Genomic DNA, 19,059 nt, shown 5'->3' on the forward strand with positions numbered 1-19,059 from the left:
AATCTGAATTTAACAAGCATATTAATCTATTATGAAATCATTTTCAAATTCAAGTTTGTATCTTGTAATCACCCATTAAGAACTGGAATACAGTTGGACCACTGATGTGTTTTCCATGGGTCATTGGAATTGAGTATAAAATATGTTTAAACATTTTTGGAATTCTATTGTCTTGAAAACCTAGTACCAACATACAAGTGTATACTAGCCCCATGATACCATAGTCAGATTTTAAAGAAAATCCCACCAAAGTTTGAATTTTATTTAAGTATTAGAGGCCCAGTGCATGAAATTCGTGCACTGGTAGGGTCCCTAGCGGCTGCCGACCAGGGCCTCCCTCCCTTCCCCTGGCCGGCCCCACCCCCTGGTTGAACTCCCGGATGACCTCCGTTCGAGGGGACAATTTGCACACTACACTATTATTATATAGGATAATTTCATGTGTTCAAGTAGTAATGTTCAAAGACATTAACTTAGTGGTCATGGTCAGTACATTGAAACTTCAATTCAGATGGACCCTTCAGAGCCCATAAGTCTTGATACATTATCTATAGCAACTTAGGATGCTTGATAGGCCTTAGAGTAGGTCAGATCACTGTGAGGACCTCAACAATTCAACAGACTTCTCAGTTCTAGTTTCTTTTCTATAAAATGGGATGTTCAGATTGCTAGCTATCAAGTAGAATCTTAAGAAATACTCTAGAGTTCTTGATAGATAAATAAGTCTTGTGTAAGTTTCCTTGTTTTCCAAATACAGAGGACAGCTCTTATCTTTGCCATAGTTTGTAAGATCCAGTGTGATAAAAAAATGTTTTTTGTTTTGTTTTCTACTTACAGAGTTAGATTTGGATGGTTGAGAATGTGATGTGCAAGAGAGATTTTATATTTTCTTTTTTTTTTTACTCTTACACAAACAGCAAACATATGGAACTTAAGATTTTCTTATGTTGGAATAGCCTGATTTTGCCATTGTTGAACTGACAAATAAGAAATTTTTATTAGTGTTTCTCAACATAATTTTTAGTGATTTCACACATGGCAGTAAATGTGAAAGTCAGTGTTTCTCAGCGTGTGGTCCCCAGCTCTGTTTCATGGGACTCACTTGTGAAGCCTGCTCACAGTGCAGGTATCTGACCCGCCTCCGTTTACTAAGCCAGAATCTCTGTGGATAGGACCGAGGCATTCTGTTAAGATTTTTACAGAAGCACCCTGGTGATTCTGGAACAAGCTGCTTCGGGGGTTTGAGAGAGTCGGCTCCCAAGGTTCCTCTCAAGCACTTATTTCAGTCTTAGCCCTGGTTTGACCCTTGGCAGGTGGTTTGGGAGACAGAGAGTTCTCCGGAATGGACCTTAACCCACTCACCTAAAGTGTTCTGCTCTGTTGAGTACTGGGTCCCTGCTTTAATGTGTCCTATTCCTGTATCGACCTACCTTGCTAAATATTCAGCATTCACAAATATCCCATGCCATACCTTTCTTTTTCTCTGATCTAATGTGGGCCACCATCTGAGTGGTATGTGAATCAAGGAAGCTTATTTAGGATACATATTTACTCAAAATTTAATCTGAGAAGAGAATGGACAGGAAAATTTTGTGTTTAAAATAAATCAGTTTGAAAACAAAAATTTACTTTTCTTTCGAAGATTTTGGGTGTATATAAACTTTAAATCTTTCTTCCCTTTATGTTTTGTGCAAGTCCAGGAATGTAGAGATTGCCCACCTACAGTTGAGAAACGCTGCCTGACCCGAGAATCTTGAAAACCTTGTTTCCCCAGTGAAACTCTACTAAACTCTGTCATCTCATTAAGGCCACGGGTGCCCTTAGTCTGCACTCAGGTTATTTTATAACTACATTAGGAATTCCCCTGAAGGTCCTTTGTTTTCAAGGACTACATTTCTGAATATGGAGGGACAAGTCCGCTTTTTTTTATTCAAAGGGGATAGAGAGGGCATATCTTAGGCGTCTGGTACTGTTCTGGGCACTATGTGTACATTCTTGTTTCCTCCTCATAACAACCAAGCAGAGGAGGGGTGGAGTCTGAGGAAGGAAGATTCTTACCCAAGATCATAAAGCTCGTCAGAAGGAGAGCTAGGATTCGAATCCATGTCTGTCTGGCTCCAAAGCGCGTGTTTTTTCCTACATCAGAGAAAAGCGGGTGGCGGCTGTGTCCTTTATTCCCAGACGGCAGAGGGGAAGCCTGGCTGGAGTAACCTTTGCAAAGTCACAAAGCGAGAGCTCAAGATACGCAGAGCTCCACATCTCTTGTCTTTTCCTAATTTCTCCCTTTGCAGGTTTCTCCCTCTTTAAAAAAATCTGTATAGTAATCCAAATATGGCAGAAATATTTTTTAAATAGGAGTGTTGCCTCTCAAAGAAGAGAACTCTCAGCAAATGTGTTACATGTAAAGCCATTTTTGTGGAAGTTCATGAACAGAACTAGTCTCAAGACTGTGACACCTCCTGGCATTTGCAGAGTTCTTAAGTATCTTTGAGCAGAATTTGCTGCTTATTGAGCATGCAGAAAGCTTCTAATGACTGTATTAGGAGGAAGGCTGAAGTGAGAGCTGCAGGCCTGGTTGCAGGGAAGTTTTCTTTTTTCTTCTAACATTTTATTGTAGAAATTTTCAAATATATAAAGAAGTTGAAAGAATAGTACATTTAGTCTCCCAACTTAAGAGCCTTCAACTTCCTGCCATTCATGTTTCGTCTGTCTCACTTATGTGCTTTTCCCCCCTGGAGTTTTTAAAAGTAATTTCCATATATATCACTTCTCAGGGCTTTTTTTTTTTAAAGGTGCAAGACATAGGAAGTGTTTATTGGATTCTGTACAGAAGAGAAATGCTTAGTTGTCAAAAACTACAGACGGATCCCTGCCTTTGGGTTGGGTGGTGGTATGAAGACAGAACTCCCTCCCAATTAAGCCCAGGGTCAAGTTGCTTATCAACACAGCAAAGAGGCCTGGAAGCGAGCTGTACAAAGTGCAAGAGGGAGCCCCTGCCCCAGGTTCCTCTGCTTGGGGTCACAGGGCATTCTTTTGTTGTTGCTGTTAGTCCTCATTGGAGGACATTTTTCCATTGATTTTTTTAAAAAATATATCTTTATTGATTTCAGAGAGGAAGGGAGAAAGGGGAGAGAAACATCAATGATGAGAGAGAATCATTGATTGGCTTCCTCCTGCATGCCCCCTACTGGGGATCAAGCCTGCAAACTGGGCATGTGCCATTGACTGGAATTGAACCTGGGACCCTTCAGTCCACAGGCTGATTAATGCCTGAGCCAAACCAGCTAGGGCTTCCCATTGATTTTTACAGAGAGTGGAAGAAAGAGGGAAAGACAGAGAGAAACATCAATGTGAGAGAAACACATCAATTGGTTGCTTTCTGAATGAGCCCAGACCAGGACCCGGGCTGGGAAGGACCCTGCAACCGAGGTACATGCCCTTGACCGGAATCGAACCTGGGACCATCTTGTCCACAGGCCGACGCTCTATCCACTGAGCCAAACCGGCTAGGGCCACAGGGCGTTCTTGAGAGAGAAAATAGTTGAATCCTCTGGCTAAAGATAACAGAGCCTTTAAAATTATTTTTTAAGCTATCATTTATTGAATACCTAATTATGCACTAAATGTTGTAATGCTTGCAAATAACTGATATAGGCTATTAGTAAGAAGATGAAACCAAGGCTCCTTGGAGTTTACTAATTTGCTTGAGTTCAGTAGTTGCCCAACAGTTAGGAAGTGATGGGGCCAGGATTCAAGCCCAGGCTTTTGACCACCCCCTGTACTGCTTCCTGTCCCAGTCTTTGCTTCTTATAACTCCAGGAAAGTTCTCTTCTATGATACTGCCTGTCATATTTCCAAAGTATAATGGCCTGGATTTCTTTCTGCTCATCGTGCCAATAGCAAGGCTAAGCAGTATCCATATTTATTACACATACAGGAAGGATGTTATAAAGGGGGATGGAATAGGGTGGTGGAAGGGGAAGTGGGAGACGAAAATTATGCAAATGGAGTATTGTGGCACTTCTGAATTGACCCTAACCCTGTGTTCTTGCTACCCTTTTGTAATTTTTCCCCTTGTACTCTGGTCGGTGTGGCTCAGTTGGAGCATCACCATAAACCAGTGGTTGGCAAACTCATTAGTCAACAGAGCCAAATATCAACAGTACAACGTTTGAAATTTCTTTTGAGAGCCAAATTTTTTAAACTTAAACTATATAGGTAGGTACATTGTTATTAACTTAATTAGGGTACTCCTAAGCTGGCCTTTGCTAAAAACGTCCTCAATCTGAGGGGTCGACCTCAGCGAACATACCCCCACTTCTTCAAAATAGACTCACCCAGGCCAAAAACCGACTTCTGCGCATGGGCCACGAAGTTTCAATCGCACTGTACGTGCGTGCCCACATGTAGTATTTTGTGGAAGAGCCACATTCAAGGGGCCAAAGAGCCGCATGTGGCTCGAGAGCCGTGGTTTGCCGACCACTGCCATAAACCGACAGGTCTCGGGTTCGATTCCTGGTCAGGGCACACACCTAAGTTGTGGGTTCAGTCCTAAAATTTTTATCCTCAGGTGAGGACTAAAAACAATAAATAAAATAATTTTCCCCCTTCCCAGTTGCTGTTATTTTACCAAGGAGAACTAAATAGAAAGTGGGGAAGGGAGCCTGTGGTGTGCCTTTTCCCTGGGTGCTCTAGTCCTCCCGTCCCTGGTGTCAGTAGCAACTCTTTTAGGTGCCAGTCATTGGTACCAGTCATAGGTTGCCTAGGGTCCTTTTTGTGCCTATGTCTCTTCTCTCTGTAAGGCACAGGGCATCTCTGGTTTTTTCTAATCTCCCCGCCCGTCTAACTGAAATTTATTAGGGTGTTATGCCTTCGTCTTCTCTCCAACACTCCACACACATCACCAGTGTTCCCTGTTCTTCCTGTGTGATATGCAAGGCTATTTGCTTGTTTCTCGGGCAGCCCCTGAGAGGAGACCCGGTCAGAGTCCATGAGTTTTTGTTTTTTTTTAATCTTTCCCCTATTTCTCTTCTCTTCTCCTTCCCACTTGTCTTCTTTTACTCTCTCCTCTCTTACCTCAAAATAGTGAGTTGAGTGAGAGGCCAGCCTTAATTGTAGAGGAGAAAGGACAAAGAGTTGAGTTAGAGACAGTAGTTGAGAGACCTCTAGATCAGGCTTATAGCATTATGCCTGTCACTTGATTTGGGTCCAGATGCTTTTTAAGGAGACCGAGGGGATGGTGGGGCCGATTTGGGGACTAGAAGAGAAAAGATCAGTAACCAAGAAATTAAACCTGGCTTACCACTTACTGTTACCTGTGGCATGAAAGTCTCAGGCAGCTTAGTCGTCATCACTGAGTTCATTGTAACTTTTGATCGGAGAAGAGTTGGGGAGAAACATTAGCCCCTTTCCTTAATTATAAGGATAGATTCGATTCCCATTCCTTAGGTACCGTGAAAATAGAGGGTCGGAGTGGCATTGTGAGTTCCCTTCTAGTCCTAGCAGTTTTGGTTAGTGTCTCTTCTGGCTTCGTTTGCATATCTTTTTCTAAGTAGAGAAAGGTTGGAGATTGGAAGTGGGATAAAGGATCATCTTGGAGTCCTGTCCCAATTAGGGATGGGCGTGAGACCAGAGGCAAGGTCTTTGGGTTGTTGGGCGAGAAGTTTCTGTGTTCTTGTGCCATCTCAGCAGCTCCTCACGGTGGTTGAGTTCCATAGTAACATGCTTTCCCTTCCTTTTTTTCCCTAGTACCTCAACATGCTAAGAACTTGTGAAGGCTACAATGAAATCATCTTTCCCCACTGTGCCTGTGACTCCAGGAGGAAGGGGCACGTGATCACAGCCATCAGCATTACGCACTTTAAACTTCATGCTTGCACTGAGGAGGGACAGCTGGAGGTGAGAGTTCAGCATGGGGCAGGGGGTAGGAACCCTGGCGATACTTTGACACTCACTCTCTTGCTGTGTTTTAGTTCTGGTCGTGGAATGATGTCAAAACTGTTTGACTGGGGTAGATAAGTACGCACTGGATTCGCACTGGTCCTCACCTTCACATGTTACACTGACCTTTATTCTTGTCATCTTTTCCCTGAAGTGATGCAGACATCTCCACTCATCTCTCTTCTGCTGCCCGGTTCAGACCCTTATTAAGCTTCCCCGCATTCTCAGACTCACACTCTTGTTCTCGGTTGTTTAGAACCAGGTAATAGCATTTGAATGGGATGAGATGCAGCGATGGGATACAGATGAAGAAGGAATGGCCTTCTGTTTTGAATATGCACGAGGAGAAAAGAAGCCTCGATGGGTTAAAATCTTCACACCATATGTGAGTGGTAGACGGGGAAGCATGCTTGGGGAGAGGAGATTGGGCTTCAAGTTCTTGAACTAAATGCTTACGTGCAGAGAGAGCAGTGGGCGTGAGATCTGAACCTGTTTGAATTCTAGAGCCCGGGTTCTTCCTGTCTTCCCTTGAGGCCCCACTGGGATTGGCAATTTCACATCCCGCTTGACTCACAGTTACCACTAGGAGGAGCCAGAGAACCGTAGATGAGCCAGGCCTGGGTTTATGGGTTTGTGGGGCTTGTCAGGGTTTTTCTTGGCTAAGAAAGTTTGGAAGGTGGGGTGGCTCAGGGCAGAAGTTCAAAGGCATGGATGGCCCTGTGGTACCTGGTCCTGCGATGTCAGTGAGTGTTGCTATGTTCTTTTTTCAGTTCAATTACATGCACGAATGCTTCGAGAGGGTATTCTGTGAGCTCAAGTGGAGAAAAGAGGTAATTCTAAACAAACTTGAATTGATTATTTCATCTTTGTTTGTTTAAAATGTATAAGCCTAGGGCCACATAACCTGGGCCCCTTACCTCCATCTCCATCTTTCTGGGACTATTGGTTAGGCTGATGACCCCATGTGAGCCAGGATACTCTTCCAGAGAGGGTTAGCTTTTGGATGCTGAACAGACGGTGTGAAAAGCCCTGCTTCTTCCTTTGTCTAGAGCAGGGGTGGGGAACGTTCGGCCCATGGGCTGTATATGGCCCGAAAAATGATTTGGTCTGGCCCTGCCAAGTCATTAAGGGGTGAGTTAATTAAATGTTTGACCACATATAGCAGGCTAATTTTTAAGTTGATAATTTTGTATGGCCTGTGAATGATGTTATAAATATCCAAATGGCCCTTGGCAGAAAAAAGGTTCCCCACCCCTGGTCTAGAGGCTGGCCATTGGCTGCAGGCTATCCTGTCTCTCATGACTTCATGGACCCTCCTCTGCCTGTTTTTATCAAAGTACTCTCCATGCTGCTCCTGACCCAGACGGGCAGCTGTCCTCGGTTTTAGCCGCCCTGTCCCAGCTGACCACGAATGCGCATGTGTGGGCAGGTCTTTGCCCTGCTTTACTGCTGTCTGGGTGCCAGTGCAGGAGCAGAATTCGGAAGAGTCTGAATAATCAGCTACTTAGTCTCAAAGAAAATGTTTCTGAGGTTCAGCAGTAGCGTCAGGAACACGAAAATGTATATTCTTGGTATAGTAGAAAGCACACTGGTCTTTGGGCACCAGGTCTGGATTCTCTCCTGGCTTTTTTTCTCTATGATTTTGGGCAAATCAGTCTCCCTAGAGTCCAGTTTTCTCATTTTCTCTCATGTGTAAAACGGGAAGGCTGAGCCAGATAATTAATAGCCAAGGTCCCTTCCAGCTCTAAAAGGCTGTGATTCTAGATGGGAAGTTATAGTGGGAAGAGGCCCATCCAATCGCGTCATCCAGTCGTGCATTTTCTGATTCCGTTTGAACGGTTGTCTCCAGATGGGAGGGGATGTCGACATCGAAGGCTTCCCAATAACTCTCCTTTTTTCTCTTTCAGAACATTTTCCAGATGGCGCGGTCACAGCAGAGGGATGTGGCCACCTAGCCTTCCCTCACCCCCTCCCTTCTCTTCACCTCCATCCTCTTATCCCCTTCGTCTCCCATGTCAGACAGAGTAACCATTAACACAAAGGAAGAGGAAAAGGAAAAAAGTCATTATATTCAAAGCCCTAAGCTAAATAATAATAATCCTTTTGAATTTCATGTCTCTGGAATTGAGCCGGTAGAGAACAACAGATGGGTCAGCACCAGGAGTCACCTGAGTTAAGATAGGAACAGGAATGAGCCCAACCAACTCGCCGAAGGTGTCTTTGTCCTTTCACTGGGCCTCGCACCAACAGACTCTCCTTGTACTATATTTTTAAGACTGGAACTATGAACTCCATCCATTTGCACTGTTCATACATATATATGTATGTATGTAAAAATTATATATACACAGATTAGCTGCACGTATATACATATATATATTTCTTTTTAAATTTCATATTGATGGCAGTACCTTTTTTAGCTTGTGTTTTTACACACCTTTCACTAGAATTCATGACTTCTCTCTTGCTCTCTTTCTTTTGAAACAAACTTTAAAAAGGAAAAAAAAATTTACAGGGAAAATACCTCTCCTCATGAAGGACTCGAAACGTTTACAACCTGCTTGGGTTCCCCCCCTTTTTTGTATGGAGTGAGGATTCTGGCTCGTGTGTGACTGTAGAGTCTGAGGAGCAAGGAGCATGGTTTCTTTTTCTTCCAAGAAGCTGTTGGGGAGACGTGAGGGGTGTTCCTAAAGGGCAGCAGGCTGCGGTCTGCAGGGGCGTCTGCAGACTTGGTGTGGTCTCTTATTCCAAGACATCTTTCCTGGCCCATCTCCGACTCTCCCACTCATGGCTTTCTAGCCACATTCCACATCTTCCTGCTTCCCCAGGGTCCCTGTGTGCTCTCCCTCAACTGGTCTCAAATGGGAGGGGGAGCTCAGGAAGTTAATGCCACGGGAACCTGAAACACTTCCTGGTGGTAATTTCCCGCTTTTCTGAAGCAGAGGTAGGACGAGGGGCCAGAGTTAACGTTGATACCTTTCGGCACAAAGATTGGACGGAGGTAGGGGAAAGGAAGGCAGAGATGCCCAATGTACATAAGCTTTTCCCTACTCGATTTGTGACCAGTAACTACCCATAGCTATTACGTTCTCTGTGACTTCCTGAAACAGCTGTGGGAGGGACCTACAGTGTCCCCAGGCCTTGGGGAAACGGAATGGGTCAGTGGTCTGTGAACCAAACTGCATCCATCCAAGCCAGCCCAGGACCCAGGGAGGAGCAGTGGGAATGTGGTTTAATTGAAAGGAGACTGAAGGAAAACCTTTCTGTCCCTTAAAGATCTCATCTGACCTTGCAGGTGGACCTTTTGAGATCTAAGAGCTACAACCCAGGACGGGGGCCAGGGCTGACGGGAGCAGGGCAACATGGTTGGCCCTCGGGCTCTGTCTTCAGATAATGGCACTGGGAGCTCTAAGTCAGGCTCGGGTGCAATGGAAACACATCTTTGAACCTTTTCCTTTCCCTTCTCCACCTTCTAAACGAAAACCGCCCTAGGGTGGCATCTTTTGCTTTGTCTAACTGGGAGGCAACCATGGTTGGTTGTAGTCAACTCCCCTGAGCAGTGTTGGGGTGCTTTGAAGTTTCTTTTTTTATAACTTGTTTTTGCAGATCATTGTGAATCCTCTTTCACTCTGTTATCCTGGCAGCTGTTGGCCCCAGGGGAGTGTAGGATCATACGGGATGGCCTATCTTCTCTCCCCTGCTCCACACCCAGGTGGAATCAGAGTGCAAAACATGTGAATGCTGAGTGTTGAAAGTTGCAGAGGGTGATCCCTGATTTGAAGGCTTTGTCACGGGATTAACTTCTTTTGGCTGCAATGAATTTAATAATGAGCCAAAGGACCCTGGAAAGAAGATCCGTTGATTTTCCACTCCTAGATGCTAAAGAGGCTTTTGACACCAGCTTTGTTCAAACTACAAAAAATCGCAGCCGTTTGCCCCTGTCCCCTCATCGTGGGCTAGGAATGAACAAATCCAGGAGGCCCCGTGGCAGCCCCTTAGGGTGGACAGATGCTGCTCTGTCCCCTTTCCGGCATATTCACTTGGTGCTTTGGAGAGTGGGTGAAGACCCCCCAGGTTGGCGGTCTGTTGGCAGACTCTGTAGGAACAGCCGCTGCTTGAGGCTGTAGCACTGACCACCCAGCTGCCTTGTGGTGGGGGAGCCCCGGGGACAGGGGACAGCGCCTTCTCTTCACCCCCAGCAGGCCGCCTGCAGTGGGGCCAGGGGCTGGCAGTGGAGCTCCAGGGGATCCAGCTCTTGTTTGCATGAAGTAGTGTTAGTGTGACACTCCTTTCCCCTTCTCTGCGTTCCTTTCTCTAATCCCTGCTCCCCTTCTTGGTCCTGGGTTCTGCCCAGGGAGGCTTCCTTTGCAGTTTGTCTCTGGGAAATGGAAGGGCTCCCCTTCCCCCTGCCTTGCCCCAGCAGAGCCAGCAGGATGTTCCTGGTCTCCTGCTGTCCGCCCCTCCACACTCAGTTTCTATCTTTGGTAAAACCTGATCGGGAGAAAGTGCAGGCCCCGAGAAGCCTGTCCCCACAGAAAGGTTTCCTGGAGCCAAGCTTGGGGCTCTTTGCTCTTTATCTTCTGCCCTCCCCTTGCCCTAGGCCTGAGCTCAGCACAGGTGAGTGCTCAGAGCAACTCATAGGCCTGGAGGGAGCTCTCGGGGAGGAATGAGAGAAGCGTTCAGCATCCCCATGCCTGGCCCATCTGGTTTCATCCTTTAGTTACCCAGGCCAGTAGCTTTGGGTTGTCCCCTCTTGGAGCTCCTAGCCCAGTGCTTGGAGCAACAGTATAGGGCATTGGCAGGAGGTGGACCTCTCTCTCACCTCAGAATTTGCCAACTCATGGATCTGGCTCCAAGGAGGCAGTTTTCTTAAAAGGGACTGCATCCTGGTTGGTCTGAAGCCCCCAGACCTGGAGGGACTGCTGTGCCCTCCCTTCTCTCCAGTGTGCGCTGGTGGACTGATGCCGCAGGAGGGCCCATCTGTGCTGTTGGACTCCCAGCATGCACCAGATCCATGTGTCACGGTAGCCTCCTTTTGGAGGGAGGCTGTTGTGGTTGAATTCTGAGAGAGGAGATGCGACGGGTGTGCTCAGCACCTCATCGTCCAGTCCCACCTCCTGTCTCCCTCTCCTAAACCCAAGCACATCATGCCGGGCCTCACTCACCAGGACAACATCAGCTCCCTCAGCAATAATCTCAGGTGTGTGGGAAGCTTAGGGCTCGGGGAGATCGGAGTGGACGAGGGGAGTGATACGGGGCGAGGCACGCGGCCAGCTGCTAAAGTCGACACCAGTTTTATGTCATGCTCCCTTCTTAAGCCAGTGAGCTGGGCTTCAGTTTTCCCCAGGCCATGCACACTTTTAATTTATTTGAGAGAAACTCTAATTGTATTTTCACTGCAGTATCTTGTATTTTTTATTTGTGATTTAAGAAATGTGAAGAGAAAATACACAGACACATAATGGCTAGCAGTGTTTCTTTCATTCCTGGTTCTAGAGCTAACCACTCTAAAATTGTTTGGTAATGTCACTTAGTGTAATTAATTGTAACATATTCTTTTAAATAAATTGATTTATTGATGAAACTATTCTTTGGTTTCCTAGGTTACAAATCCTTTGGGTTGTGTGGGAAGCAGTGTAGAGGGACCTTTGAGATTTGAGTTAGAATGGTCAGTCTGGAAACGGGAAGGAACATTTAACCAGTTATCCCAAGTAACGAGTGATCTTTTGAAGGCAGGTGATGGGGGAGGCGGGGGAGAAGCTGGGAGGCCTCTGGTCTAACCTTGTGTTCAGTGGCTCCTTTGAAGATTCCTTCTCCCTCAGACTTCAGTTGATTGTGCCAGCCTGCACAAAACCCACGTTGGCTCCCAGGGCTCCCCCCTCGACCTTATGCAGATAGATCCTGGCAGGATCCTTGGGACACATCTTAGTCCCCAACCCCCAGCAACATGTATAGACTGTCATTTTCCTATTTTATGTATATCCTAGAGGCCCGGTGCACGGATTTGTGCACTCTTCGCAATCTGGCACCCCTCGGAGGATGTAGTAGTATGCAAAGTGGCAGGCGGCTGGGGAGGAGCCCAGGCCAGGCGCCACGGGGAGGAGCCCAGGCCAGGCGCCACGCTGTAGCGCTGCTGCAGCTGCGTTTGCCAGCCATGAGCCCGGTGTCTGATGCCTGTCGGTCAGCTGAGTGGCGCTCCCGCTGTGGGAGTGCACTGACCACCAAGGGGCAGCTCCTGCGTTGAGCATCTACCCCCTGGTGGTCAGTGCACATCACAGTGACCGGTCGTTCGTTTGCTTAGGCTTTTATATATATAGGTATGTTTTTTGTTTTTGTTTTTTAATTAATAAATCTTTATTGTTCAGATTATTACAGATGTTCCTCTTTTTTTCCCCCATAGCTCCCCTCCACCTGGTTCCCACCCCACCCCATGCCCTTACCCCCTGCCACTGTCCTTATCCATAGGTGTAAGATTTTTGTTCAATCTCTTCCCGCACCCCCCACACCCCTTCCCCCCAAGAATTGTCAGTTCACTCCCTTTCTATGCCCCCACTTCTATTATATTCACCAGTTTATTCTGACTTAATTTTTAGATTCACTTGTTGATAGGTATTTATTTGTTGTTAGGTATGTTTTTCTAATTGATTTTTTTTAGAGAGAGGGGGAAGGAAAAGGGAGAGAGGTAGAAACATCTATGAGAGAGAAACATCAACCGGCCATCTCCTGCACACTTCCCATTGGGGATCGAACTCGCAACCTGGGCATGTGCCCTAACTGGGAATTGAACTGTGACCTCTTGGTTCATGGGTTCATGGGTTGATGCTCCACCACTGAGCCAAAACTCTAAAACTATAGGTGGGGAAATGGGAATTCGCAAAGGAATTATCCAGACTCCCCCACCACCCTATCACCTGTAGTCCCCCTGAGTGAGGACATTTTTCTAGATGTCTTTTCGTTTCTATTCCTGGAAGGCGTCTCCTGATCCCTGCTATTAACCTGTCAACTCCACTCTTCTGCCTCGAGAGGTTCTTTTCCTTCCCTCTCCTCTATGTTGCCATTGACGTTAGAGCAGTACCTCGATTATTTGAGAAAAAACTGGTGCTAAGTTTCATTTTGCTTGGTCTGAAGTGAGGTGATGCTGTTGTCACCCTATTTGTCCTCTGTCCCATTTTATTACTGGAGCTAACAGAACCATCCCTGCTGTACACCTCCCTGCTCTGTTTGAAACCAGCGTGCCTGAAAAATCCGCTGGTGCAAGGAACAAGTCAGGAGCCTCTCTTCTGTCTCAGATGGCCGCCTACGTTTTGCTGTCAGAGGACCTAGAGAATCCCTGCCCAAAAGTCGTTTGTTTCTCCAGAAGACTCCTGTGCTTCCTTCATCCCCATCATTCATCCTTGATTATCCACTGCTTCTCTGGAGAAAGCCTGGCTGCAGCCTTGCCAGGAGGGGCACAGCTCGGAGCAGGGGCAGCAGTCGATGCAGGCATTCCTCAGTGTGTGTGTCGGGTGGGCCCTGAGACCCGGAGGGGGCCAGGAGAGAGGACACTTCCCCGCCTTGTTATATGCCAGCCCCGCGGCCCGAACCCCAGCCAGTAAATCTCTCTGGGAGAAGCCCTTTGGGCTAAAAGCCCTTCTGTCTTTCTGTCCTGACCCAGAAACTGTTGCCAAGTCACAGAGACAGCTGAGGGGGAAATTCATAATGTCAGTAGCAGCTCCTGCTGTCCTCACACACACCTCTTCCCGTCTCTGAACAAACACACACACACACACCCTCTATTTAATGAAGATTTCGGTGCCGGGTGCCTGGGTAAGAATCTGACTGGGTTCTCTTCCTTCTGAGTCAGGCCCCATCCCTGATCTCTGAGCCAGGAGACCTGCCCTCCTGAATCTGTAGCACGTCACATGGTGCTGCTCTTGAACACGTCTTAGCTCGGGGCAGTTTCTAAGAGGCCAAAGTATGGGCTGAGGTGCAGTGGGTGGTGGGAGTTACTCCTCTCACAGAACAGCTGTGGCCCGAGGCCAGGTGGTGGCCAGGTGGTGGCGGGAAGGTGAGCACGTTTATAAGCAGGAACAGGAGGAGGGTGGGTGGTAAGAAGATGCCTAGAAGCAAACGGCCCCTGGCCCAGCCCCGGGGCAGTCACAGGGAGTCCAGGAGCCGAGAGACTTCTGGCTCAGACAGTCCTCCGCCTGCTCCCGGGAGCCTTTGTCTCGGGTCAAAGCCCAGGTGGCTGACCTGTGAGAGGAGCATCATGGGCTTGGGGGTCTGACACCTGGTTTCAACGCCCGCAGCTCCATGGCTCTGGGCAGCTGATTACCCTCCAGAGCCTCCATTTTCCTGTGTGTAACATTACTTCCTGCCTCACAGGGATGATGGGAGGTTAAGTGAGGAAATACACATTCTGAGTAAATGCTTTGTAATGGTGGTGGCACAGCTGGCTCCCGGGTCCCCGCTGGCCAGTGCAGGGCAGGTCGGAAGTCCTTGCCTTTGGAGGGACCGGGCAGGGTACAGGAGGGGCCTGCTGACCTGCTTTCTCCCCTCGGCGCCCGCCCTGCAGAGCACTGCAGAGTTAAGCCCCACAGAGAAGGGTGAGGGCATGGGGTCATGGGCTGGAGGCCTGGGCACCAGGCAAAGGCGTGGGCGGCCCTTTCTGAGAGCCCCCCTCCCCCAAACCTCGCTTCCCTCCTCCCAGCGTGCACCAGCCCCAGCCCTCAGCCTTCCAGGACTCTTATTTGATGCTTTTAATATTTTTTCTTTATTTAGACAGAAAAGACGAACTCTTTAAAAGTAAAATGCAATAAATAAATAAGTTAAGCATAGAGAAATGTCTGAAACTGACGCCCTGGTCTCCCCGTACCACTCCCACCCCCACCCCACTTCTTTCCCCTAAAACCTCTTCCTAAAGAAAATGACCAGGTAATAAACCCCTTTATCCCTCCCCACACCCCTCCTCCCTAATACCCAATGACCCCCAAAGCAAAGGGAGAAATCAAGAGAGAAGAAATCCAAGGGGAACATTGTCTAAACTCCCCGAAGAGAGATGGCAGCGTCCGGGCCGGGCCGGCTGGGTAACGCACACACGGCTGGTGGTGGTATTTACATGGAGGGACCAGCAGAGACTGTAAACATTTTTAGGGGTTCGGGGAGGCCTTTTCCTCGTGAAAGGAGGAGGGTCTCTGTGGCTGACTGGCGGAGAGGCAGCCCTCAGGGCTCCCCCACACCCTCCTTAGAGGGGGCCCTTAGGGAGGCAGTGAGTTTTAGGGCTGGGAGCCCAGGGTTTAGGGGTGTCCTACCTCTAGCTCAGGGTGGCACGGAGCAAGAACCAGCTTCTGAGAAACCCCTGATGTGGGGAAGAGGCTGGGGCGGGCGAGTGGGGAGCATGTGGGAGCCCCGCGGCCCTCCCGCTGCTCAGGTAGAACAGGCCCCTGGTGGGGACGCGGGTGCGAAAGCTGGGCGCAGGAGCCCCGCAGAAGGCAGGTACCCCAAGCCTTCAGGCCTGTCCCTTGCTCCCTCACAAAGGCCAAAAGGGCACCTGGGAGGAAACAGGCCCTTGTGGAGAGGCGGCTGGCAGGAGTGGGTGTGTCCTGTGCCCCCAGAGCCCAATCGAGGCCCAGAGATGTGCGGAGGGGGCTGGGGCCGGGCAGGCGTGAGCCCCTTCCTGTGGAGCCTCCAGACCTGTGAAGGAAGGAAACACGGTGAAGCCACGGGGAAGAAGGCCAACCCAGGTCACGGCTGGGGGGAAGGAGGGGAAGGGCGAGGAGGGAGGAGACGGCTGGAGTGGCTGAGGAGGGCATGTCAGCAGAAAGGCCTCAGTCCAAACTGAACCATCCGGCCCCCCAGCCTTTGGACAAGGGGCAGGGATGGAGGAGGTGGGAGGGAGGGAGGTAGATGACACAAGAAACCAAAGATATTAGGAAGGAAATATTCAAACAGCCCGTGAGAAAAGGAAGATCGGAAGATACAGACAGGGACCAGAGGGAGAGGCAAGGAGACAGACAGCAGACAGGCAGGCAGAGAACTCGGAGGAGGAGGAGCAGGTGCCGTGTTGGGACAGACACCTGAGGAGAGAGCAGAGGGCAAAGGGGAGGGCAGAGCAGGCGGGGGAGCCCAGGGCCCCCAGTGCTCTCATTCCTTTCGGGAAGGAACGAAGGAAGCCAGGGAGAAATGCACAGAACACAGACCACAGTCACCAACCACTGTCAACCAAGCACGTCCCGCGAGCTGCCCCGGCCCTGACCCTGGGCTGGGGGCGCTTCCCTCCGCGGCCCCCTCCCCAAATAACAAACAATCGGCTCCAAAGACAACACGCTCGTTCCATGCAACTTACAGGGGCCCGGAGCAGGGGTCCGGGGATGGGGGCTTCGGCCGACAATGGACACGGGCCCTGGGCTGGGGGCCCCCAGGGTGGGGGGAGTTAAGCAGCCAGGATTGGGGGGAAAGGGGGAGAAACAGAAAATGTGGGTATTGTCCTTGGGTTGTATTTTTTCGGGGGTTTGGTCCAAAGGAGGTTAAACAACATAAAAGTAACATAAGCTCACAGCTCTAGGCCATGAGGTTGGGGGTGGAGGGCTCTGGGGTGGAGGGGCCCCTTCAGGGAAATTCACAGGAGTCCAGCATTGCAGCCTCCGCCACCTGAACCACAGCTGCTCCCGGGAGGCCTGAGGCTGGGACGCCCCCCAGTCTGTTCTGTGCACTCTCCACTGTCCCATGGGTCCACGGCCACATAGAAAATCACCTGGAGTCCAGGGCACCGGGACCCCATGTCCCGCTTCTCAGAATCGATATTCCAGCAGCCAGTGAGTCTACGACCCTCCTCAAACCCTGCTCCCACAATTCCACTCCAACCCAAAGGAAAACCAGAGACACACGCAGACACATGGACACAGCAGACAAACGAGACCAGATATTAGGGAAGACCTGGGGAGTGCACACAGATATAGGCTTTGCGCTCTCTCGGGTCACTGTGTGTGTGTGTGTGTGTGTGTGTGTTGGGGGGTGAGACTTGGATGATTGAAAAACACCCAGAGGCAGGGCATCCCTGCAGAGGCAGGGCATCCCTGAGACCGAGGGGGAGCGGGGGGTGGGGGGGAGCAGTCTGAGGGAGGGCCTGGCTGCAGTGTGTGCCCAGAACACAGACCACAGTCCCCAGCTGTGGAGAAGTCACAGGACAGGAACAGGACCCACCTGGGGCCCTCAGTAGGGCCGGTTGGCATCCTTAGGCCGCTTTAGCTGGACTTTGAGGCGCTTCATGCCAATCTGGAAACCGTTCATGGCCTGGATGGCAGCCTGGGCGCTGGCCGGATTGTCGAAACTCACAAAGCCTGCGGTGAGAGGGGCATAAGGCCGGCCCAGCCCACCCCTCCCTCCTGTGCACCACCCTGCTGCCTGCAGGCCCCTTAAACGCCTAGAAAAGTCCCCGGCACACAGCAGGCAGGCAGGCTCCTCGATGGACCATTGAGAGAGTGCAGCAGCCCAGCCACTCACACTGGGACCTCCTTCCCAGCGTTCTCTGAGGGGGAGCCCCTTCCTTGGCCTCCCCTGCTGCCCGAAAACAACGCTTCCAGACCCTAAAGGACTTCCGAAGCAGGAGGACAAGAACTTGGCTTTCTCCCCTGAGTCTTGCAGGCAGAGGCCTGAAGGCAACTAACCCGACTCCCTAAGCCTTCCTTTCAGAAACCAGACATCCCCTTGCAGAGCCTCCAGACCTCATGGAGCGCGGGTTTACCGGGTCGTAAGGGAAAAGGGGACCCTGGTTTTCTGGAGAAGAGACAGGCCTGGGCAGCAGCTGGGAGGGGTGTCCGGTGTGCAAAAAATGTTGGGGGTTTGACTCTCGGACAATCTGGATTCCAAATACTGGGCCCACGGCAACTATAAGTGCTTCAAGTCGATCAGGCCTTGTCCTCTTTTGGAATTTGGCAAAAATGTGCCATAATTTATCTTTCAGGTCATCATATTCTTACCAAAACACTTGCTCTGATTGGTGGCCCGGTCAACAAAGACTTTGGCTGAGATGACATGGCCAAAGGGGATGAACATCTGGAGGATTTCTGAGTCCGTGAACTCCTGGGGCAAGTGGTAGATGAAGATGTTGCAGCCGTCAGGGCCTGGGTGGCAACAGACAGGAAGAGCTTGGTGCCTGGGGGACAGACTCGGGAGCAAAGGCCGGGGAGAGCAGGTCCTGGGAGGACCCTCAGTTCTGGCCGGCGACCGGGGCCAGGGTGCCAGCCACCTCTCCCCACCCACGGGCCAGATCTGGGCTTGGACTAGGCACGAGGGAGTCCAAGCCCTCGACAAGGGCACCCCTATCCCCAAGGCTGTCAGCTGGGCCGCCCAGGCCGCACCTTCCCGCTGCTGCTGTTGCTGCTGTTGCTGCTGCTGCTGCTGCTGCTGCTGTTGCTGCTGCTGCTGCTGCTGCTGGGGCGGAGGCGGGGGCTGCTGGGCGACCAGGGCAGGAGGCTGCGGGAACGCAGGCGCAACCAGGCTGTAGGCTGCTGGGTAGGCTGCTGGGGTGGGGAGACAGAGAGCTCCTGGGGCTCCTGAGATGCCCTGGCCCCAGCCTCCCCGCCAGCCCTGTCTCCCCGCCTCTGGCCCAGGCAAAGGAGTTGGCAGGGCTGAGCGGTGTCAGAGAAGGAGCTGCCCCAGACCCAGCTCCTGGGCCTCTTTCCGCCCTTCATCCCTCCCACCTGGGCCAGGCCTGGCGGGCTCACCTGTGTAGTGCTGCATCCCCGCGTAGGCCTGCTGCAGGGGGTCCACAGGGGCCGCGGGGCTCTGGGCTGGAGAGAGCAGAGCAGAGGCCGGCAGGTGGGGACCCGAGCCTCAGCTGGGCTCGGGTACGAAAGGAGAGGGTCGGCATGCACGGGCTCCCCTGACATTAGCAAGACTTGAGTCTGACTGGCTGTGCAACCCTGGACAAGTCCCTTTGCCTCTCTGCTCCTCAGCTTCCCTGGCTCCCCTGCCCAGGGTGACAGAGCAGGAGGCCTTCTAACCCCAGGTATGTCACAGCTGCCAGCAGGGAGTGGTGGCTGGAGGGCGGCTGGAGGGCAGCTGGGAGAGGGGTGCCCACCTGGGTAGGGGTGAACCCCGTCCCCTTGCAGAGCATCAGGGGCAGGCTGCCCGGTGGGC

The 19,059-nt window shown here is 50.5% G+C and overlaps 2 protein-coding genes across 7 annotated transcripts in view; one reads left to right on the forward strand and one right to left on the reverse strand.

Moving 5' to 3' along the window:
- SNX27 (sorting nexin family member 27) overlaps positions 1–11,529 on the forward strand; it is a 51,213-nt gene extending 39,684 nt beyond the window's left edge. For 3 of the 6 annotated variants that reach the window (XM_006095282.2, XM_023759177.1, XM_014461346.2), the window contains 4 exons: positions 5,749–5,898; positions 6,197–6,325; positions 6,711–6,770; positions 7,848–11,529. In XM_006095282.2, the coding sequence (XP_006095344.1) occupies positions 5,749–5,898; positions 6,197–6,325; positions 6,711–6,770; positions 7,848–7,895 (387 nt within the window). In that variant the 3' untranslated portion in view covers positions 7,896–11,529. Of the gene's footprint in view, positions 1–5,748; positions 5,899–6,094; positions 6,326–6,710; positions 6,771–7,847 lie in introns of those variants that run through there. The other 3 variants (XM_023759176.1, XM_023759174.1, XM_023759175.1) reach the window with 3 other exon arrangements.
- A 5,601-nt stretch (positions 11,530–17,130) lies between these two features.
- CELF3 (CUGBP Elav-like family member 3) overlaps positions 17,131–19,059 on the reverse strand; it is a 10,903-nt gene continuing 8,974 nt past the window's right edge. Inside the window, exons 4-8 of the mRNA XM_023759312.1 lie at positions 19,001–19,057; positions 18,645–18,710; positions 18,279–18,440; positions 17,898–18,041; positions 17,131–17,258 (exon numbers count right to left, since the gene is read on the reverse strand). Of these exons, the coding sequence (XP_023615080.1) occupies positions 17,131–17,258; positions 17,898–18,041; positions 18,279–18,440; positions 18,645–18,710; positions 19,001–19,057 (557 nt within the window). The remainder of the gene's footprint in view (positions 17,259–17,897; positions 18,042–18,278; positions 18,441–18,644; positions 18,711–19,000; positions 19,058–19,059) is intronic.

The sequence above is a fragment of the Myotis lucifugus genome, unplaced genomic scaffold (assembly GCF_000147115.1).
Source record: "Myotis lucifugus unplaced genomic scaffold, Myoluc2.0 scaffold_151, whole genome shotgun sequence".
Taxonomy (NCBI): domain Eukaryota; kingdom Metazoa; phylum Chordata; class Mammalia; order Chiroptera; family Vespertilionidae; genus Myotis; species Myotis lucifugus.